The 25,425-nt window shown below is 32.5% G+C and overlaps 1 protein-coding gene across 3 annotated transcripts in view; it reads right to left on the bottom strand.

The window, feature by feature from the left end:
• The window catches only part of LOC128891198 (homeobox protein 2-like), a 182,561-nt gene that overhangs the window by 81,337 nt on the left and 75,799 nt on the right, over nucleotides 1-25,425 (bottom strand). For all 3 annotated transcript variants that reach the window (XM_054150515.1, XM_054150517.1, XM_054150514.1), the window contains exon 2: nucleotides 5,559-5,690. In XM_054150515.1, coding sequence (XP_054006490.1) covers nucleotides 5,559-5,688 — 130 coding nt within the window. In that variant the 5' untranslated portion in view covers nucleotides 5,689-5,690. The remainder of the gene's footprint in view (nucleotides 1-5,558; nucleotides 5,691-25,425) is intronic.

Below are 25,425 nucleotides of genomic sequence, written 5' to 3'. Positions count from 1 at the left end.
ACCACCCCTTTCAAGATGTTACAACACTTTCGGGACACCCTGTATATATTATTCAATATTTGATTTTTAATCTTCCAATCAGCTGAAATGTCTTTATACAACGATATTAACTTGACATTATCATATGACGTAATTAACATATGTAACCTTTGAATATAAGCATATTTAATATTTCAATGTCAAGTTTCCAATGTGATAAGATGTTTAAACGGTATTATTATATTACACAATTGATACATTTCTTTTTAATATAAGTATACAGTGGGAATAGAATGTATTCGTACACCGATCAATTTCCCAAAAACCTTTTGTGTTAAATTGTAGTTTCTCAACTTCTTTTTTTCGTAATCAATGATATTTTACATATTCTCGGAAGTCTCTAAGGTAGATATAATCCAAGAAACATTTATCAGTTAATATAATTTTTGAAATTAACAAAAAAATACGAAAAATGGGTAAAAGTATAGAAGCAATAAGTATTTGTAGGATTCTTATGACGAACCATTTACAGTAGAGTTTGTAACGTAAACACATTAGTTTATTGCTCTGTACGAATTAGAAAACATCAAATCTCTAGGAAAGTACTTTTAAACAGTTGTGCGAGTACGTATTACTTCAACATTTTTATCTATCAATTGTTTCTTTCTTGTTAATTTCACAACTTACATAAATAGCTTTTTTTGTAATTTATCTATTCTAGAAATTTTCTAGAATACATAGAATGTCATTGTTTATAAAAAATAAGTTAATAAATTACAATTTTACTTAGTTTTTTTGGAAACTGATCCGTGTACTTTCTACACCCACTGTATGTAATATTTCAATGTTTACTTTTGTAATACTCTAAGATATCCAAATAATATTACTCTACGATGTAGATTATACCATACATTCTTTTCAAATATAAGCAAAGGAAAATGATTAAAAAATGAGAGAAAATTACGTAAAGGAAAGTTATGTTTGAACTGACTTTCCCGAGAGATTTTAACGGCATTTGCGTAACGCATAATGTGCATCTCCAGCGTTGAATCTCGGTTACCGTCATTAGACTTTATCAGTCGGAATTACGTGTTCGAATCACGGATTAAAATTGATGAATCACTGCGCCGTTATGGCTGCAACGTTATCTAGGAAATGTTACTGCCTCAATTTCTTTCGAGATACGGGCACACGAATTGAATGTCCAAATGGAGGCTTAAGAGAATCTATCTTCTGTTCCTTTTAATACACTTTCCAATCGTGAGTAAATCGTATTAAACTACTTTCGAATCTAGAAGCACGTTATTGTTTCATGAATAAATTTACGAACTTAATGTTAATTTACTGGTTGAGAGAGTTGAAGAATTGCTTATATCAGGAATATTATATTTTATAGTTTGATGTAGTTTTTTTTAATTGGAAGTTATTATTCTACGATTAAGTTTACGAACTTAATGTCAACAGGATCAATTTCCTTATAATAGGAATATCATATTTTACGGTTTGTATGTAGATTTTTTAATTGATTCACTATTTTCCCAATGAAGAATACAAACTTAATGTCAATTCATTATTATGCGACTTAAAAAAATGCTTGCAGAACAAATAATATATTACAGAGTTTGATGTAGTTTTTCGAATTGTGAAGCAGATTTATATTTTTACGAATAAGTTCACGAATTTAATGTAAATTTATTAATTAAGCGACTTTGATGAATCGTTTGGAACAGAAATATTATATTTCATATTTTATAACTTGATGCAAGTAATTTTGTTATTCTGATACAGTGGATTAAAATTAATGCGGAAGAGAATACTTGTGCAATAAACGATGATATATGCTTATACATTGATCAGCCTGATATTAACTTGAGTAGAGTTCCACGAACTCTGCTATAGTAGTGTAGAGAAATACTTTCTACGTAAAATAATAACTGTAAAGTAATAAATCTTTTTGAATTTCTATTTCTTATAGTTGTTGAATTAAAATTGTTGCTACAATTACCTATTCATGATTAAGAATTTTAGTGTGAGTCTAAAAATATTAAAAATTTACATTTCAACTATGCTGAAAAGGGTAAAAACCATTCCCACAAAGCGCTTAGTTTGTTTGTTCGTCATCTATTGAATGTGTATGATAATATGCGGTAAAGTATGAACAAAAAAGTAATAAAATGTTAGTCAAATATGATCACCAAACTTTGTGTGCCTGTCATTCTGTTAATTTTCACAAAAATTAAAATGTAAGGACGTCAATGTCTATACTAGAGTTTTGAATATATTAAAATTTTAACAATTTTTAGGTTGTTGTTACAACTAAATCTGTTATGACGAAATTGTGTTCACCACTTAGTCATCCCAAAGAAAAGGGGTCCTATGGGAAGTCTTGTTTTTTTTTTGCGTCAAAAACTACTATTTTCTAGAATGCTACTAACAATTTCTTCAGTTCATATAAAAGTAAATTAATATACAAAAACTTATATTAATCGACAGTTTATTTTTTTGTTATTGCTGGTTAAAAATTGTATACTTGATTGGTAACTCTATTTTTTCGATCAGTTTTGAGACAATTTTCATGAATACTAATAGAAATACGACAAAATGGCAACCCTTAAATATAATTTGATTGAAATATTTCAAAGATCTCAAGCGTCAAGACTACAAAAAATAAATCAATTTTTAACTCAGAAAGAAAAGAAGAACCCTCTTAAGTGGCACAACACTGTAACGGCACTAAAAAGAGAGTTATATGCAGAAAATATTTATAAAAAAATTATACGATAAATTATTTGCAAACTTTCAGTGAGTTTTGTTTTTTAATTATATTATTTATAGTCCCATGTCCTAGGCTATTATTTGTAGGTACATTTGGATTTACATGAGGATTAATATGCATGTTAATATATGTATCGTGTTTAACCCTTTAAGCCAAAATTGATTATCACAAGCCTAGCTTGAGGTGTATTGTTCGGGGCAAATGTAAACATCACATTTTGGTCCCAGGCTGTTAAATCGTAGCTTAACGGGCTAACTTATAGTTTTAGTCATTTGGATTTACATGAGGATTAATATACAGGGTGTCTACGTATAAGTCCGGACATATGCAGAGTATCAATTCTACAACATATTTCCGACAAAAAATTACTCGTACACATTTTCTTTGTGTCGCCTTATTCTCAAGTATTTTCACTGTTAATATTTTTTCTGCGTTTTCAACTTGACACTCTTTAAACGACCATAACACCACCAAATTACAGTGTAAACTTAAAACTAAGTATAACATTCACAAGAGCGTTAAATTTACCACTCCCCTGATGAAAAACTAAAATTTATTGCGTAAGTCTAATAAGTGAAAAATTAGGTCAAACTTTACATTGTGTCAATTTTAAAAAATTTGACTTTTTCTCTATCCGTTTTTCGGTTTTAAATACACAGTTGTTTGGCAGGCACTCTTCGGGAAAAACTTCCTCGATGTCTCAGCTTTTAAATGGTATTGTCAAAACAAACTATATGGTGGTATTTTCGGAAGAAAATGACGTTTAAATGCAGAAAAGCGTTCAAAATTCCCGCCTCCTAAATCAATACTTATCGGTTCTCCTGTGCCGAAAACATTGATTTTTTGCTGTGTGAAATCGATCGTGTTCCAATCTCCATATCATTTATCGGTACACCGAGGTTGATTTTGATTAAATAGTCTCTAAAAACAAAAATTCTATGGATACATGTTCAAAAACAATTATTCTTCACCTTGCACTCAGGCTCTACACACAGCTGGGAGAGGCTTGAGGTGTCCAAAAATCGTTTTTTTTCCTAATTGGGGAGGCTCGGGAGTGTCACTAAAAAATACATCGAACCCAATGTCAAGTTAATTTTAAAGTGACAAGTCGATTTTTGTTGAAAAATATCGATTTTCACCTAAAAACTCACGCTTTTCTGCATTCAAACGTCATTTTCTCTCTAAAATACCACAGTATAACTTTTTTTTGACAATACCATTCAAAAACTGAGACTTCGAGGATGTTTTTCCCAAGGAGTGCCCGCCAAACAACTATGTCTTTGAAATCGAAATCGAAAACAGAAAAAGTCAAATTTTATTTAATTTTCAAATGTAAAGTCTGACCTAATTTTTCACTTGTTAAATTTATGTAATCAATTTTAGTTTTGCATTAGGCAGATGGAAAATTTACCGCTCTTTTGAATGGTATACTTAGTTTTAAGTTTGTACTGTAATTTGTTGGAGTTATGGCCGTTTGAAGAGTGTCAAGTCGAAAACACAGAAAAAATATTAAAAGTGAAAATACTCGAGAATAAGCCGACACAAAGAAAGTGTCTAAGAGTAATTTTTTGTTGGAAATTTGTTGTAGAATTGATACTCTGCGTATGTCCGAACTTATACGTAGACACCCTGTGTATGTTAATATATGTGTTCAACCCCTTAAGCCAAAACTGATTATATCACCAGTCTGGCCCGTTGTGTATTCGGGCCAAATGTAAACATCATATTTTGATCTCAGGCTGTGGAAGCTTAAATCGTAGCTTAACGGGTTAACTTATAGTTTTAGTCATTGGTTTTGTAAGATTTATTGAACGTATAAACATGAAATACAGTCTGTCTCATAAGAACGTGTCGGCTATATTTCTGTGAATGTTTATATATTTGTACAAAACTTTATATGGGTCGAATCTACACCTAAAGCATTAATACGCATTTACCTAGTAAGGTGTCCAATCTCCTCCATTAGCAATTATAGCTTGGAACCGTCTGGGCATGCTTTCTATTAATTTTTCGTGGTATGATGCTGGAAACGACCTCCATATCTTTCGAATATGGTGTACAATTGCTCTTATTTTTGTGATACGCCTTCCTCTTAGTTTGTACTTTATTATCGTACGATGATAACGTTTTTCTCTTTCCATCTTTTATAGGCGCGACTTCGATGTTTAGGGTCGTTGTCTTCTTGCAATATCCACTGGTCTTTGGTTTGATTGAACCAACATTTCATGGATGTGAGAAAGTTCTCTGATATAATTTCAGCAATGTTTGCGCATTGAGATTGTAAATGGAGATACATCAAGTTCCGAAACCTCTTGCGATAAAGAAACTCCAAACATGCACTATTATGGGATGTTTCACACATCTTTGTATTATTTTTTTTTCCACGGACAGACCAAGCATGTCTAACAGGACACCAAGTCTAAAACGAACATTTATCACTGAACACTGTATTGCTCCAATCACAATCACTGCTTTCGTTAGTCGAGGCCAGATAATTTTTGACAAATTAGTCAAGAGCATGCCGAGACGGTGCCAAGCTATAATTGCTAATAGAGGATATTGGAGACCTTACTAGGTAAATTCGTATTAGTGTTTTAGGTGTAGATTCGACCCATATAAAAGTTTGTACAACTATATATAAATATTTACAAAAATATAGCCGACACGCTTTTGTGAGACAGACTGTATGTATAATTTGAAAACGGCAAAATAAATTGCGTTTTTAAATACATTAAAGTGTTGTGCCTCTTTAAAGATCAAAATCTGAAGACCTCTTTTGAAAAATCCTTAATTTAGCACTCACCTTCTGGCAAAGGATGCAGGGTCACCGCCGTCGACAAACGTCCGCTTCCCATAGAAACGAGATGCGGCGCTTCCGTTTGTACACGCAATGCTCGTCCAGCCTCGCGCACCTCAAGACCGGCGGTTGCCATACCTGGGCAAAAGGAACGAAATAAAAATCGCAATAAATAAAGCGGATTGAAATTAATTATACGGATCACGTCGCGATCCTCGTAACGTTATAATTTACTTCACAAAAGAGAGCCGTCCCGTGCATTCATTTCGTGTACCTCGGAGACAGGTGTCTCGACTCCGACTTTAAATACACGTTTCTCGTCGACGATTGGAATTAATATGTGGCTCCGAGCGCAGATGTTGATACGCGATCAAATTAATTTTACATATCGAAACTCGGGGCACTGTTCGCGCGGGTAACGCATTGCTTACTGTCTAATTAATCAATACGATTCCACCTGGCTCAAGTTTTTATCGGTGATTTATTATTAATGCTCGGGGATGAAATCGTAACGTTTCGAATCCTTACAGGTATTCATCAGATAATCTGATGATACATGTATTTCTTTTCTCTTTATGTGATTTGATTTATCGTCCCTTTTTTGTTCTTTATATTGTTGCGACGATATGAAGATGCCGCACTACAGTTCTGAGTTACATCGTCGCGACAGTGTGAAGATGTTGCGATGATGTGAAGTTGCGGAAACGAGTTCCCGCGCTTCCGGTTGGCAGGAAGCGGCAAACTTTTAAAATAGAAGAGAGCGATTTGAGAACTCAAAGAGAGAAGACGTTTCGTTACAAGTCTCCAAGATTATCGTTATATTGTTTAAAAGTTATAGTTTGTTAATAAACTTTATAGTTAATTAAAATGAATTATTGTGCTCCAATCCCCCGGCGTAACAATATGTATTTTTATCTCAAAGGTAAACCATAATGAGTATGAATTTTGAACATTTAATATTTTATGTAGCAATAAAGAATCTAACATTAATTGACTGACTTAAAATATTTATGTATGTATTTATCATATCTAACTGCATTTCCAAATAATCATTTTCAAATAAAACAGTGTCTTCTTTTCTTTGCTGGATCATATTTTTGACGGATTTTTTAGTAACGAAGAACGGAATTCTTTTTATTTTATTACTATTCTTTGTATCGTAGTGAAGATAAAAAGAATTGAAAAATAATACCGCAGAGGCAAATGAACTTATATTATACCTACAAAATAATAATATTATAGTAACATAAAAATGTAAAAATATAAAATGTAAAAATATAAAATGTAAAAAGTAACAAAAAAAAAAGAAAAAGAAAAAAGAAATGAAGAAAATTAAACGAAGTTTTTCCGTATAATTTAATATAATTTTTCGTTACAGTGTCGATATCCCTCTTTACAATTGTTACATGGCAATGTGAACATTCATAACAGTATCGTAGTTGCAAATTATTGCGGAATAATACGTCGAAACCGTGATTGCTGTTCGTGTATCGCAATTTGAAACGAAATGACTGCTTTTATCTTAACGATATCACAATGATTACGAGGCTCGATTCCAGTTTTCGCATACGCTGCGTTTACCGTAATGGTGATATTCGAGTGCGAAAAGTATTGAAACAACCGCCGTTTAATTAGACCACGCCGATTGAAATGACACCATTATGCAAACAAGTTTACATGGCTAAAGGAGGATGTTAAAAAATGCTCATTTTTGGCATCGCCTGGAAATGAAAAATTCATGCAGGATCTTTTAGAGTGTGTCCCAAGGAACAAAAAATGTCGGTATCACTTTCCCGAGAAACGATAGAAAAGTTGTCGAAAATGCGTTCAAAGTATGAATGTGATGATAACGGAACTTACGTATATTTTACATTTCGTCGTCTTCTTCTTCGGATATCGAACCGTCTTCGAAATAAGTATTAAGGAACTCAGCAGGCAGATGAATTGAAGCTTGAAATCGAGCAAATCCAAAGTGCCATACTGTATAATCATGGCTACATGGGAACAGCAATCAACAACGCGTACTCCGACTTTGTATCCACATGAGTGTGCAAGTATGGCTTCCAGTGCGGTTTTACTTTTATCAATTAGTACATATACAAAGTATTTTAAACTATTTGAATGTCGTGAATGCAGTTTGGTTTGAAGTAAAGTGGCGTTAATCGGTTTCACATCAATCTGGTATTTTTTAAAATCAATATTGTATGATGGTACTGCGACTTGAAATTCAAAATCTCCGCTTTCATTTTAATTATTAATCATTTTTAAGACGTTTCGATACTTCGATCAAGTTACTTTGAATTGGGTGATATTTTCCTTGCGGATCGTGGCTTTTGATTCTCTGCAGTGGAAACTCGGAAACCATTAACAGTTGAACAAGTTAATGAATTGAAATTCATTACCTAATATCAATATAATGTCGAAGTAATCGCAGGACATATAAAAAGTCGTTAAATATTTCGAGGACAGTTCGATATCCAAAGAAGAAGACGACGAAATGTAAAATATACGTAAGTTACGTTATCATCACATTCATACTTTGAACGTATTTTTGACAACTTTCCCATCGTTTCTTGGGAAAGTGATACGGACATTTTTTGTTCCTTGGGAGACACTCTAAAAGATCCTGCATAAATTTGTCATTTCCAGGCGATGCCAAAAATGGGCATTTTTTAACACCCTCCTTTTATATTATTTCTTTGGCTTCGAGGCGATCCAGTGAATTTCTTTAAGTCGTAGTGAGTTAAAAAATATTGTTACAGATTTTGTAATATTCAACGTTTTTCAAAGAAATGTTGAGGAAATGATAAATTACTTTTCGACGGCATTGTTTGGACAATTTTCATTGTTAATATGCGAATAGCAGTGATTTTCAAGTTTCTCATTAAAATATAATAATTTGATATTTTTATCACAGAAACACATTATTAAAGTTAGTAGCTTTTTTTGTACCGTAGGGCGTGCTTCAAAATATTTTTCGAGAATCCAAATTTTCAAACCTTCAGAAATCTATTGGCAATACTCTCGTTGTAATATAAATTCTAATTATTGCACAGAATTGAAATTTTCAGTTAATTTTTCTGTTTCATCCGTGAGGTCATTAGAAATATAAAAATATGAACAAATATTTGTATGCCGCAATTTTGACGTTCAGTTAACATTTTAAACAATTAAAAAAAAGTATTTCCATATTCAGATAAACGTCTAATATAAATATTTCCACAATGCAAGTATGACTTGGTAAACAAAACAAAAATATAGTTAAAAAAGACAATCCTTCGCGATTAAAACAAAACAAACTCCAAGTTTGCATATACAACTCTTTCAGAAATAAAAAGTCTTCTGCGAAGACAGTTTTTGTAAAAATCTGCGAACATCGTCAACAGTAAAGTAAAGGGTTTGTAGTTTTTTAACAATTAAAGGAACAACAAAACGTTGACTTAATCCTCTTCTCCCTATTGTCGCATGGAAGCAACAAACTACCCAACAGAGAGTACAAAAACAATCGAATCGGCGTAAAATGACTCGACGATTGATCTTGTCGATAGTACAGAAGAGATGGAATTGATTCGACGGGTGCGGGACGAGAAAAATAAGTGAAGAAGAAGGGAAGGAAGAACGGGAAGAAACCGGTCGGGTCTCCCCGTGGATGGCCAGAATTCTTTTTCTGTTATTTCCGTTCTTCTTCCTTTCTCCGTGATCTTCGTCTCGGAATCACGGGTCGTGATAAATTAGCGGGCATGCACCGGGAGTGGAGGATGAGGCTCGACGTGTCGTAGGAACGTGAGAAAAGGTACCTTCCTTTTTAATATGATCCTGATGCCAGTATAATTTCTACGTCCTTAGGTCAGATAGGTACGTATAGGGACTTTCGTGATTAGAAGACTTATTGCTAAATAAAAATAAATTTGTTAACTTCCTGATTTATAGGGAAGTTATTGTATTTGCCTCTAAAATGAAAAATCGATTTTTTTAGCAGATCTCCATGTTTCAAGGTCATTGGACTAATTTTAGCCTATTTTTAACAAATTGTTCGTGTGCGTGCGCGTGCGCGCGTATGTATGTACGTATGTAAACAAATTTTTCGTTAACGTTTTCTAAAAAACTAATAGCGAGATCGAAATGATCGATGATGCAATCAATGTGTATCAATCTAACTTAGAGCTGATTAGATTTTGTTCTAATTCGGTCCAGTAGTTTTTTAGTTTTTTTAAGAAAACTTAACATGTACAAGATACATGTATATACACATATAGGGTGCTCCAAAAGTATCGAAACAGTCAAATATTTCCAAAATGGAACATTTGTGAGAAAAATGGTTCAGAGAAATGTTTTAGGGTTTCAAAAATTGTATTGAATGATCGTGTCCGTTTGACCTTCAAAGGACCGGTCAAAGACACGTCAAGGTCAACATGATTTTTTTAACGGAACACCTCATTTTTTATCATGCACTGTGAAAGCTGGCTATGAGACCTTTTCAACACACTAGTTTCAAACATTTTTTTATTCGCGATAGATGGCGCTGTAATCGGAAATCGGGAAGTTCCTTGTGTGACCCGTAAAGTGTCGCATACAAAATAAACATGAATATATGAATATATATAAATATATGAATTAAGCGAGCAACAAGGACCCCACTCGCGAGCTCGCGAAGCGAGAAAGCAACAATAACCAGCTATTTATTATTGTTTTTACATTAATTATTTGGTCAAGACATGGGATTGGTGTTGCAGGTTCGTTTGGTGGTAGTTCGGTTGCTTCTTTTACGGAATAAAAGAAGAATGGAATGAAATTTGGACCACAACCAACATAACAAAAATTCAGATCATCATTCAGAACTTCTATCAGCAAATACCAACTATAAACCTCAACAGAAAAGAAAAATCTGTATTGTCTCGACTAAGAACTGGCCATACGAAAATCACCAACGACTACCTCATCACTAAAACCGAACTCCCCAAATGTCATTTTTGCCAAACCCACCGTCTAACAGTAAACCACCTATTATACGAATGTACAGAAATAAAACCAAACTCAGCCCTAACAGTGCAAGACCACATCAGAAATACAATAGACTTCCTCAAAGACATCAATATATATTCTAAGATATAAATAATCGCAAATAGTTCTGTCGCCAATGACCTCGTAGTCGATGCGACATAAGACAGACAAGGAAAAAAAATAAATTTACGTTATGATCAGGAGAGAAAAAATAATAATAACCAGATTGAGGATTGAGACACTCAAAAATCACACATGAACATCTACTAAAGAAAACGGATCCTCTCCATTGCGACTCCTGTAATAAGGTAATTACAATTGACCACCTACTGTACGAGTGCAGAAGATTTGAGCTACAGAGAAGGAAGTAAAATTTGAACCCAGAAACAGCTCTAATATTTCAGAAACATGTGCAAAACACCAACAACTAACACCAACAACTAACACTATCAATTAAATCCGTAGCTAATTACCAAACAGTAGACGCGACGAAAACTAAAACCATATTAAAATAAAATGAATTTAAATATATATATATATATATATCTATATATATATTTTATTCTATATATATATATATATTGAATATATTGTTTCTTTAGATGGATAGAAGTCAGCCTAAGTGGTTGATGAAAAATGCAAACAATTTCTGTAACTTTTCCTGTGAAATTTGCAATGCGTTATTTTAATATTTGGATATTGAATATTTTGTTAAATATATGAATTAGTAAAGGGTATCGGGTAATCGTAGCTGCTAACTCCTCTGGTCGATAGAGAAGAAGAAAAGAGAGAAATAAAAAGAATTTTCTATTTTCTACCGTTCATGTCAATAAATAATGTCTCTATCGGAGATATATGTATACTTAAGCCATACATGAGTAACAGAGCATTGTTATCTTTTCACAAAAAAATTGCAAAAATTAATTCTGAAGATGAAGTGTTTTAGAAAATAAATCAGGGCAGGAATCGTACGTTTTTATGAAGTAATAAAAATAAGTAGCATATCAAATATTAGATTATGGAGATCCCAAATTATTTCTAAACAAAATTTTAGCCTGGTAGAAATTATCGCAATTATTAGCCTGACAAAATATGGTATTTTTTATGATTTGAAGAAATGTCAGATAAATTTAATTAACATATTATGTTTTACCTACTCAGAATTCTTTAAACAATACGAATAATAAATGCATTAAATTAGTAACCATTTGCAACGGAATACTTCTTACAAACAGCAGCCATTTTTATTCAATATTTCTGCTCGAGAAGATGTCGAGATTGCGAGTGAAAATTATTTTCAAACAAAAACTGAAGAGTTAAGCTTAAGCTGAGATTAAAGAAAACAAGCTGCGGGTAAAACGAGGCCGGTCTTGCTGGACGGTGATTACGATTAGCGATATTTGTTTCCACGTAAAGCTCCTGCGTTTTACGTCGACGAAGCATACCGAATTAATCGGGATTTAAATTACCGCCCGATGAAATCCGAGGAGACGTAATTCAACCAGCTTGTGCATGTCCTACATGACCATATAACATACTGACGAGACACGTCGATTTCTCGATGGGCGACGTCTTCGGGGAGTCGTGACTTGAATTTGCAGACGAACGCTGACGTACCAGAAATTGTGGCTAGAAAACTTATTTGCGATGAAATCAGCAGATTTTTCCGCAATTCGCTTCTGATAATTTTGACGCCTCGTTGGTCGAGCTTTCCCCTTTATTTCACTTTTTCTTATGTTTCTTTGTTGCGAGAGATTATTCTAAGATGCTTTTAAAGGTACACTGCAGAACTGAACTCTTTGACTGAGGGGACAATTTTTGCTGGAAATTCAGAGGCGTAGAGGTGTGAATTTTAAAATAATATCAGCTTATAAGGTATAATAAAGCGGAACTTTTTTATATTCATAGGATGTTTATTTTCAAAAATGAAAATTAAAAACTTAAAAAAACTTTTTCCTGAGATCTCGTGGTGGTCTGATCCTGTTGCTGTTTTCTTAAAGAAAACTATCAACAGTCGAACAATCGAATTTAAAAAAAGAATGACTTTATCTAGAGATGCAGTAGCGTCTCGGCGCCAAGTACATGAAAAATTATCCGTCACCGCGTATATACTGGCGTTGGAGCTACCACGTATCTTTTCCAGGAGAGATGGTCCATTCCAACCTAACCCGAAACTTCTTTCATGAATATCTCAACACGCCTGCAATATTTTCTAAATTTAAAAACATTTTTCTAATGTAAACCGCATATAAGCTTTCGAATAAAACCAAAATCAATAAAATCGATCCACGTACAACTGAGATATCGTAATATCATGTCATGAATCTGTCAGAAACGGTGTATTTTTCGCATGTTTTTCCCGTCGTCAACCCTTAGCCAACAGGAGCTCAGCAAAAGCCGAGTGTCGTTCGTCGACTCTCGGAATCATTCGGTTCGACATGGCTCGTCGCGCATCGAGCGTCGAGAGTCGAAACAGATGTCATCATTCATAACCTGCCAACTGTCAAAAGTTTTTACACTATTGCATTATTAATTATATTTATATCAGTAAAACGTTTTCAATTTAGACTTTTTATGTAGAGTTTAATAACAAATTGCAACCAGTGTTATAAAGTGTTGATCGATCTTGACTACAAGGTAAGTTGTCAAAATCTGAATTGCGAGATACCTTTATTCATACAGAAAACTGTTTTTAATATAGATCCATACCACCAAAGCGTTTTGAATGTAGACTTTTTATGTAAAGCTTATAGAAATAGAGTCATTTTCTCATTTTATCATCAACATTAAAATTTCTTACAGCAAGAAAAAAATTGCAGGTATATATAATTATTTATAAATTAAACGAATAAATGTTTATAATTAGTAAATTATATGAAGTATATATATCCGCTTTTGTTATCCCCTCTCTTTTTATTTTACACTATTCAATTAAAAAAAATATATATAATTTAAACTTCTTATGTAGAGTTTACCGAAATATCAATTTTATTTTTATAAATTTAAATAGTCTACATAATAAATGATTTGTAAAAAGAAATGAAATCCGATGAAAAACTTCAAAAACGTAAAAAAATAACGCCAAGTACATGAAAAAATGGAGGACTCAAGGACTCAATTTATCATAGAAAAATAGAAGATCCCCATAAAAAACTACAAGAAAGTCGTTATCTTAGTAAAAAGAAGTAACATGCCATAAAAAACTTCAAAAAAGTAAAAAAATTACGCCAAATACATGAGAAAGTGGAGGACTCAAGGAGTTATCATGGAAAAATTAAAGATCCTCATAAAAAACTACAAGAAAATAAAACAAAATGTGAAATCGAAATGAGCTGCTACTACATGGAGGTGCTTTCCAGCAAAGTGCAATAGCGACACTGTGTAACATAATGTAAAATTCTGTGCTTTCCAACTATGCGCAGCTAAACAGTGCTGACGTTCAGACCCTAATGGCAACTCATGCAAAGTGACTGATCCGCACTTTGGTGGTAAAATGAAGAAGCTAAATAGCGTATCTGCCACAAACCGAGACTGTTTAATAATTTGCCTAGATTTCCGCGGCCTGGAAGTCAAATGCTTGGCGTGGCCAGCCAAGGTCAAGGTGTCAATAAATAAGAATTATTTTAAAACGCTAAATAATGAAAGTGTACTCATATTATGAGACTTTTAAACTGACAAATTATCTGAAAGCTTGCGAGAGTAAAGGTATTGGCGTCGATGAATAACCTTAGAAATGTTTTAAAAGCCAATACAATGAAAGTGTACTCATAATATTGTCAGAGTTTTAAATCGACAAATTACCTGAAAGTCTGTAAGAGAGGAAGTATGGGTATTGATGATCTAAGAATGCCTTGCCTGGCCACGCCAAGCATTTGACTTCCAGGCCGCGGAAATCTAGGCAAATTATTAAACAGTCTCGGTTTGTGGTAGATACTCTATTTAGCTTCTTCATTTTATCACCAAAGTGCGGATCAGTCACTTTGCATGAGTTGTCATTAGGGTCTGAACGTCAGCACTGTTGAACACAGCATTTTAGCTGCGCATAGTTGGAAAGCACCGAATTTGATATTGTTACACAGTGTCACCTTGCACTTTACTGGAAAGGACCTTCATGTACTGGCTCCTCATTTCGATTTCACATATTTTTTTATTTTCTTGTAGTTTTTTATGGGGATCTTCAATTTTTCCATGATAACTCCTTGAGTCCTCCACTTTCTCATGTACTTGGCGTAATTTTTTTGCTTTTTTGAAGTTTAGAGAATGACAAAACAAAACTTTTTGCTGTTTACAATTTATTTGTACGACATTTAGTTTCAGAGTTGAAAGTTGAAAATTTCGAAGATCTTTTTCCTGAAATTCAATTTTTCCAACGAACTTAAAATTTTTAAATTTTTATTTTCGAAACTCACCATCCTATGAATAAACTGTAAAAAAAAAGTTTTGTCCCCCTTTTATAGAGAACAGTGTCAGTCAGAAAAGAAATACTATTATACAGGGTGTCTACGTACAAGTTCGGACATACGCAGGGTGTCAATTCTACAACAAATTTTCAACAAAAAATTACTCTTAGACATTTTCCTTGTGTCGCCTTATTCTTGAGAATTTCCACTTTTAATATTTTTTATGCGTTTGCGACTTGACACTCTTTAAACGGCTATAACTCCACCAAATTACAGTGTAAACTTAAAACTAAGTATACCAGTCAAAAGAGCGGTAAATTTACCACTCCCCTGATGAAAAACTAAAATTTATTGCGTAGGTCTAATAAGTAAAAAACTAGGTCAAACTTTACATTGTGTCAATTTTAAAAAATTTGACTTTTTCTGTTTTCGATTTCGATTTCAAAGACATAGTTGTTTGGCGGGCACTCCTTGGGAAAAACATCCTCGAAGTCTCAGTTTTTGAATGGTATTGTCAAAAAAAAGTTATACTGTGGTATTTTAGAGAGAAAATGACGTTTGAATGCAGAAAAGCGTGAGTTTTTAGGTGAAAATCGATATTTTTCAACAAAAATCGACTTGTCACTTTAAAATTAACTTGACATTGGGTTCGATGTATTTTTTAGTGACACTCCCGAGCCTCCCCAATTAGGAAAAAAAACGATTTTTGGACACCTCAAGCCTCTCCCAGCTGTGTGTAGAGCCTGAGTGCAAGGTGAAGAATAATTGTTTTTGAACATGTATCCATAGAATTTTCGTTTTTAGAGACTATTTAACCAAAATCAACCTCGGTGTACCGATAAATGATATGGAGATTGGAACACGATCGATTTCACACAGCAAAAAATCAATGTTTTCGGCGCAGGAGAACCGATAAGTATTGATTTAGGAGGCGGGAATTTTGAACGCTTTTCTGCATTTAAACGTCATTTTCTTCCGAAAATACCACCATACAATTTGTTTTGACAATATCATTTAAAAGCTGAAACATCGAGGAAGTTTTTCCCGAAGAGTGCCTGCCAAACAACTGTGTATTTAAAACCGGAAAACGGATAGAGAAAAAGTCAAATTTTTTAAAATTGACACAATGTAAAGTTTGACCTAGTTTTTTACTTATTAGACCTACGCAATAAATTTTAGTTTTTCATCAGGGGAGTGGTAAATTTACCGCTCTTTTGACTGGTATACTTAGTTTTAAGTTTACACTGTAATTTGGTGGTGTTATGGTCGTTTAAAGAGTGTCAAGTCGAAGACGCAGAAAAAATATTAAAAGTGAAAATACTTGAGAATAAGGCGACACAAAGAAAATGTGTACGAGTAATTTTTTGTCGGAAATATGTTGTAGAATTGACACCCTGTGTATGTCTGAACTTATACGTAGACACCCTGTATACAAAAATATGCGTACCTTGATTGAATAATGAATTGTTTGAATAGTAAAACTTGAATGCTTGTACATCCGAATAACGGATATTCGTGTAATGGAAATTTTACTGGACTCTGATATGTAAACACTCGTGTTTTTTTTCAAATATCTTCTATGGAATAATTCAATACTGTTAATTAAATACCTGCGAAACTAATGGAGTTAGAGGAAGTAAATGGATAGTTTAGAAAGGAATATCCTTGAGGCATAGTAATTTTCTGAAGGTTTAAACGCTGCCATAAAATGAGGATTATCTGGGAGTCAATGTCACGATAAATAACAAGGTTCCCATTAACTTATTAAGTACCAAATTAATTTTTTTTCACCAAAATTACTGTTTATTTTCCACAAGTTACAATCAAAGATACTTTATTAAACACGACAAATAATTTTGTCACAAAACAAAAATTTGTTTGAATTACTATAAGTAAAACACTAGGACTTCTATTGCACTTACTAATATTAAGACATTTACACAACATTCAGTTTAAAATGAAAACAACAGTACTTCAAGTATTGAGAAATAGTTTTATAATAAACATAACAAAATAAAATTGGATTAGTATTCTAGTATTAACAATTTGTGGATATTCTAGATTAAAAAATTCAAGAAAATTATTGACGAATGTGATAGTTATTACTAGACTGCGGATCTTTATGCATTTATAAGAAATTCGAATGTGCAAGAAACTACAAAATGCAAACACTATGCAAGAATATAAAAAAGATTGAAAGTAAAGTTCATATTATAATATTTGCAGAATAAAATAAATTTCTATTTAGGTTCAATTTTTCTAGACTCGTTCACAACGGTATTATTTTTCATAAAGATCCACACTCTAGTTATTACATTCATAATGTATTATAAAAATAGATTGTACACAAATCACAGTGCACTTTACTCAAATTTTACCTTCATACAGTCACATCTAACTGCATACTTCATATGTATTTAAATTCACACCTAAATCATTATTCTATTAATCAATTTTAATTCGTGTGAAATACGTGAAATATTTGTTTCGAAAGATCTTCAAATAGGGCATATCAAAGGGTTAAACGAATTTTAGGCAACAGATAAATGTTTACGAGGCGACTACGACGTTTACGTCAAGTTCCTATGAGAAAGACACGATGAAAACGAAGTTCCATGACGGAAAGTGTCGTTCCAGTTGTCGACAAACTGCTGCCGTTTATAGGGTTGTTCATCCCGTGCGAACGATCTTAACGAGTTGAAACAACTTTAATTAAGCGCATTACGGTAGGCCGTCCTGCTGAACTTTGCCTATCGTGCTCTGACACGAGGAAATAGTGCCTTTCAGACGAGTTGCTATTGCGATCGAGACGTTCCACGTACATGCACCAAGGCATCAACAATTTTTTAAATATGACAGCAGACAGTTAACTTTAAATACTTTGGCAAAGGTAATTTCGCTTTATTATAAATATTTTAACAATTGGGTTGATTATACGTTTGTATATAAAATTATAAACGTCCAGAGTTCTATTGTTCTCTAGAAGACTATTAAAAAATTATGTTTAATGTTTATATGAATTGAATGACCTGGTTTATTCATTTAACTGTGTTAAATGAAATACAGAGATATTATTATGGAAACCTTTAAGAACAAATCAGTTCCTTAACTACCGATCAAAATCATTATAAAGAACTTTAGAATTTGGATTTTTAATAAAAAAAAATACCATATCATGATGACACAAAACAAATAAATATCTTTACGATTATTATTTAATTTCAGATGTTACTATAGATAAATTAATTATAAGAAATAAATATATTATTCAATTTCTCATTATTAGTTCAAAATAGTAATATAAGAGGTACCACTCGAATCTTGGATAAAATAAAAATAAAATTGTTAGCTGCGAAAATGAACGAACGAATATCTTTTCATAAAAAAACACTTCGTTTTATCATCTTCGAGGTAAACCATAAGTAGTTCGAAGAAATTCTCCAAAAAGTTTTAAGAATTGAATTGAAACAAAAGTTAGAGAGGTAAGGTGGTGGATACATTTGATAGAACTACTGTAGAAAAATTAAATTGAGCACAAATATGTACAATTTTTCTGCTAATACTAACAATAAGTCAATGTAAGGATATTTTGGTTCTTGCACCTTGCAAAATGTATTTCAATCGATACTCCTGTTGGTTATCGTTCCTACGAGTACTCGATAACTTTGATAAGATAACATTGGCCCACGCTATTAATAAACAGTGAGAAATGTCATTGAGGAAGTCGCTGTTATCGTTTTCAGAGAAAATGTTCGGCACGAGTGTCAACTGTATGATTAATTACAAAACAGTATTATCGATAGGGGAATAGAAGATTCTTGTACAGCATTATGAACCAAGAATGATACCAAAGATATTTCTATTAAGATTTCCCATCGTTTAGGGAACCGAGATCAATGAACGCGTTAGAGCAATAAGCAACCCACACGAATTGTAAAGTACTGTTGCAAGATAATCTGAGCATGGGTGGAGTAGAAACAAACGATAGATGAAGTAAACTTTATCTCCTGTTTATATTATTTCCCTTCTCTCACGTAATCCGGAAAACTGTTATGCAGAGGAAAGATAAAATAAATTTAGCGATTGAGTTTTATCATTAAAGTAAAATCATCCGTAGGAATATTTAGTTATTTAAAGTAACGAAGAGAATAAATAAAACTACGAAAGTGAATGTTGTTTGCTTTTATAATAAATGAACTCGAAGGAAATATAGCCAAACAGGTATGGTTTAAATATATTATGTGACATTAAATATTACGATCCTGTATTTTAGATACTCTTCAGGATTAAACTAACTTTGATCCTATATAAAAACATACAAAAATAAGAGAAATGTAACAATACGTCATCAACTTTTGACCTAGTTTGTAATATAATTTTATACTGTGTATGTTCTCTTGCCTTTGTAGTATATTCATTTTATTTATATTTATTTTTATGCAGTACGCTAAAACCATGCTTATTTGCCTATACTTCCTTTGAATTGATCTATTAAAATAATAATAATTATTCATAATTATCTTTATAATTTGAGTGTTTAAACTGAAGCATAATTTAATTTATAAATAAATCATCATATAAATCGTTCAAGAAGAATAAGTGAGTTCAATGAATATGAAATACAAAAATTTAATTATTTTCATGAAACTAAACGTTGTATGAATAAACTTGTAAATATAAACTACGTTCTACGAACGTAGAACTACGTAACGAACTACGTTCGTTAAATAAAATCTACGTTCCGAGAACTTAGAAAGAAGGTCTTTCAAGTTCTTAATTTTTATTTTTGAAACTATACGTCCCATGAATAAACTGTAAATATAAAAAAGTTCCGTCTTATTATTCCCTATAAGCAGATATTTTTTTTTAAATTCGCACCTCTACCCCCCTTAGAATTTCCAGCAAAAATTGTCCCGCAGTCAAGGGATTAAACGTTATTTAAAAAAAAAGAAAAAGAAAGAAAAGGATTTACTAATACGTTTGAGAATTTCTTCAAACAGGAAATGGAAAAAGATTAATAGCTCGCAAGAAAATTGAATGGGTTCCAAGGCAGTATCGCGTTTCGCGAGAACCATGGAACACTTTCGACATTAGAAATACGAGTCGATGGAGAGCTATCTCTAAATAACAACGGCCAGCTGAAACGCGACACAGAACATGATCGCGTGGAATAGTTATCCGTATCAGAAGAGTCCACTTCCACGAAGTCGAGGGCGTTCTTTTTAGATTGCGAGCAATGGGGGTTCTCGAGAAAAATTCCGCCGCTTGAAAAAGCATTCGGTTGTTGCATGTGCTATTCCTTTACAAAAATGCGGTCGTAAAGTTTCGTGGAAAAACAAAATTGCTTCGACCGGGTGTACACTCATCGCCCAGGAATTTATAATTAATAGCACACGAAGCACGTAATTCCTCGGGGTAATAATAAACAATGTTGATCTGGATAGTTTCATTGACGACTACTGCTTAGAATGTTTACTTCTTTTCGTATGGCATTATAACCATTCCTTTCTTTGATAATTGTTAAAATTAAATCTTGTAATCAATGTATAAACATTTATCGTACAGGAATTTCTAATTAAAAGTACCTATATGAAACACGTAATGTTTTAAAGCGATAGTAAGCAATGTTGAACTGGATAGTTTCACTAACGACTACTGCTTAGAATTTTAACTGCTTAATCATCTGTATATGATATCAATTTTAACTAAACTGTTTTTTATAATTATCAAAATTAAATCTTACAATCAATGTGTAATATGACATTTGTATGATTTGATATTTTATGTGTAATATTTATTGACTAACAAGGAGAGTGCAAGACCTTCAACTCACCAATTTCATTGAAACTTTGTACACTTATAGATTTCGCTCCCCTGATTACGAATATACATATAACATTATAGGGGCAGACACTCAATAGTTTTTGAGATATTTGTAATTAAAGTTTTATTATTACCTTGATGTACGAGTTTAGTTGCAGCAATCGATAGCACCGGTAGAGTACCAGACTCGTACGCCGCCAACCGGGTTTCATATCCTTCCTGGTGAAAGTTTTTTTTTTCGTTCTAATTAATTCATTTTTATACACGAACATTCAAAATGGTAATCAATATAATAAAAATATTAATCCTCCGCCCAACGCGCCAGAAAAACAAAATTAAATGAAAAAATAGATAATATATTATAAAGTAATCGAAAAGAATTCATTTCGATGCGTGCAAGCCGCCTGATCGGCTCTAACAATAATATAAACAGTCACCATAAACGTAAAACGAGAAGTTCGACGAAGCAAAGAAATAACGCACGAAGATTCGGTGGGGGATACATAGTATGAGCCCAACGAAAGAAAAATTAATTAGAACAAAAAAAAAAAACTTTTACCAGGAAGGATTCGAAGCCCGGTCAGCGGCGTACGAGTCTGGTACTCTACCGGTGTTATCGATTGCTGCAACTAAACTCGTACATCAAGGTAATAATAAAACTTTAATTACAAATATCTCAAAAACTATTGAGTGTCTGCCCCTATAATGTTATATGTATATTCGTAATCAGGGGAGCGAAATCTATAAGTGTACAAAGTTTCAATGAAATTGGTGAGTTGAAGGTCTTGCACTCTCCTTGTAAGTATAAATATTCATTGACTGTAATTCTATATATTACATTATATATTATATATTACATTTGATATCCCAGTTTTTATTCTTATTTAATCAGAGATAAAATGCATATTATTCTGTATTCATGATAGATGGTCCAAGTAATTTGTTTAACTTTCTTATCAACGACTCAGAACAAAGACAATCAATCTATAAATCTCATGGCATTATATTTCGCATTATTGTTTTGGAAAATTTAATTCTGCAATGTTTACAACGTAGAATAATTGGTTTTAGAAAGCATTCCACAATATAAAACGTTCAAAATATAATTACATTTTATTTTATTTGCTTTCAAAACTCAATTAAATCTCATCAATTTATTCTCAAAATCCTGCGAAATTTAAATTCTGTAAAATATAGAAACGAAGTGTGATAATAAATTCGACTGATCCATTGAGCTGAAAGGAGAATTAATTTCTATCAATTATAATATTCGAAGGATTTCGTGGTTAATTTTCATTACACACGACTTTTTTAAAGTATTTGGAATCATTTTCTGCGTCCTTAATGTTCTCCCTGCAAACTGGTTAGAACTCGAAGAATAAAGTTGTAACACTCGCGAGATATTTATTTTACAACCGGCAATTTTGTTCTTTAATTAGCGTGAGGATGCTTGTCAGAGAGGCTATATTTGTCTTGTTGTAACTTAAAAGTAACCAGCGGAGAACAGGTGCGGGATAACTTTGGTCCACTGTAAGTTTCAGACACTTGTGAATGAGGATCACAGCTGTCCATTTGCAGGTGAGTTAAGGATAAAATTACCTCTGCAGATGAAGGTTGACTTTTGTTTGCGTCTCTTTCTTCCAAGACTTTAAGAAGAGTTTAATACTTCAACCTGAAACATCAATTATAACGTAGCGATCTAGGTACTCAAGTTTTTGTCAAATATTCCTCCTGATATGTCTCGCTGATCGGAATTTGACATTTTTCGCTGCTATAATTGGTCCTTTCGCGGATAACTCAATAATAAAATAAGAAAGAATTATCTAACGAGTTCTCTAAGGGGTTAAACCACTTTGGAAACTTATTTATATTGTAATATTTCTGATAAAAAAAAATATAAAATATATATAATGTTATTATTCTGCATATATATACTAGACTAATGTATATACAAAATAATAAGCAGTACACATATTTATGATTTTATTAAATCGTATTTGTATTCTTATTACAAGAATTAAAAAAAAAGAATTACAAAAACAAAATGTTACTGTAATAATAGTTTTGATTCTAATAACACGTGAATTCTTTGAAACACCGACTATGAATAATAGACTGTTGAAGAATTAATATAATTATGTTTAAACGAAAAAACAATGTTTAATATCCATATCTGTGTTTGCTAAAACTTCGATAATGGCTTTTAAATAATGTTAAAATCAGTTAGTGTGTTTTTTTTTATAATATCATGTTGTAATGTCTAAACGTTATAAAGAAAGGCATATTGTAATTTAACTGACACATTTTTCAGAATTAATCATCTAAATTTTTGCATGCAGTAGAAAAAATATCAAGTAATGATCGTTTTTATTCGTGATAATTTCGATTTAACATTTTTCTATCTTCTCAGTCCAAGTGGAAGATCAGTGGGAGATAACACATATTGTATTATTACATTCGTCGATATAAAGATTTTTCCAAAATGTGTTTCGAGATTTTATCTTTAACAACAAAAGTCGTGGGTGACCTATGAATATATCATATATACATATATATCACATATGTCAATATAAATATATTGTACAAATGATGTAAATCAGATAAGTTGAAATAGAAAAAAAAGGAAAGAGTATCATCCAGTACTGCTATAATTTACCAGAGAATGAAAGAACCCAATTTCACAAAATACATTCATTCGTTAGAGTCTTTAAGCGTTAATCAGGATTACTCTAAAGCTAAAGGGTGCAAAGATCAAGTGCTCCACCATGGTCGAAGCCAAGTTAAGCGCTGGTCTTGAGCATTCCAGGGTCGTTAAAGTACCAGGAAAAAAGAGTGAAAACACGTGTGCGCGACATGAATGCCTTTCCAAACAAAACCGTCGCCACTCGTTTTCGTCGGTGGTTCCTGCTACCCACAGGGTAGCTACAAGATGAAAGAAAAACGCACCATCGTCGATGGAGGAGTCATAAGTGGGGAGATTGATCCGAGTACATAGTGGTTTTTGAGATGATTCTCGAGCGGTGAAGTGTCGAGGTCGTCTGAGAGGAGCTCCTCGTTGGAGTGGAGTAACCTGCGACGGAACAGCGCCAGACGATTAATCTTACTTTATACTCTCTAGAATCGCTCATTTTCTGAATGCTTCTGCGGTAGGTAAATTACCCAGAGCACATGCCGCTTGAAAATGGGTCAATTAAGGAGATTTTAATCATAGTTCCTGCGAAGTGTCCTCGGAATGTATTTTCCCCCTGGTTGCTGTTTCTCGCGGTGCTCTGGATTAGTGAAAAATTACTAACAGTGATCACTAGACTGCGGAAGTTTATGCACGATAAATATGTAACATCCGTATGCAAAATATGCATGAAAAATATGCACGAAATATTTGAATAAAATATAGTATAATAAGTAATACATTAGTATGTTACAGAATATTCGCTATGTCCACATATATAAAATACTTTTCACAATTATTCTGGTGTATTATAATTCGCGTGACAATAAATTACGAACATTTTTTCCAAATTTAATGGTGTTAGTTGATTGCGTTTGTCTATCAAAATTAATTTATACGCGGAGAACGATCGCTCTACGTCATATGAAGTAATCGGTACGTATTTAAATTTAGACCAACATTGTTCCGGTACACTTATTGGTCCTTGAACGTCCTCGTTATTTAAAATATTAGAAAGTTTTCGATACTGCAGAAAATCCTACATTTTTCTAATATATTATTGCATATGTTTTTAAACATAAATATGCAAAATATGCAAAATAAAAAATGTATTTTTATAGTACTCTAATTTCAAAACAAATTTCTGTCTAGGTCTCATTCTTTTAATTATTTCCTATAAAAATATGCATTTGCATAAACTTCCGCAGTCTAGTGATCACTAATACTGATTTTTCACGGTGATCATACAATAATCACGATCGCAGTCGTGATTAAATTTCGATCACAACCGTGATCCGGAAGATGGCGTTTCAGAAGCCGGTTATGTTAATTGTTATCGTTAGTGTCTCTCTGTCTCCCCTTAGCGGAAATTCAAGAAACTACAAATGAGTCAAATTTAAATTGTATTAAAATTATATTAACATTCCTTTTAGACCATATTATAATACATACATTAGGTTGTCCCAAAAGTTTCTTCCATTTCATTAATAAGTAATACATACACAATATTTGATGTCTAATGTTCCATTATTAAATTGCGTACGATTCATTTTGCTCCATTACTGTTATACAATATTAACATCTAATAAATTAGATTATCTATTTATATAAACGCTGCCATACAAAATAATTGAGTGCAAGTTACGGAAGAAACTTTTGGGACAACCTAATATAATCTAAGAACAACATAATTCGTGAAAAGTGAAAAGAATGTTCTCTACCAATCAGAAGCGAATTCTATTATTATCAACTCAATAAAGTAAATTTAATGTTAATCCTCATCTCAATATTTGATTGAAAGAACAAAAACTTGATAGTATGTAAGATAAATGTAATTTTTTGTTGACTTCTTGAGAAAATTATAATATTATAGCAAAGTAGTAAGAAAGTAGTAGGAGCGTAAATTATAGAAAAAATATACATTCAAAAATGATTCAAATGATCAACACCATTTCAATAAATTACATGCATTTCTAGTAAC

Source organism: Hylaeus anthracinus, unplaced genomic scaffold (assembly GCF_026225885.1).
Source record: "Hylaeus anthracinus isolate JK02 unplaced genomic scaffold, UHH_iyHylAnth1.0_haploid 12001, whole genome shotgun sequence".
Taxonomy (NCBI): domain Eukaryota; kingdom Metazoa; phylum Arthropoda; class Insecta; order Hymenoptera; family Colletidae; genus Hylaeus; species Hylaeus anthracinus.
Note: the sequence above shows the minus strand (reverse complement) of the source record. Positions and strands in the feature narration are given on the sequence as shown.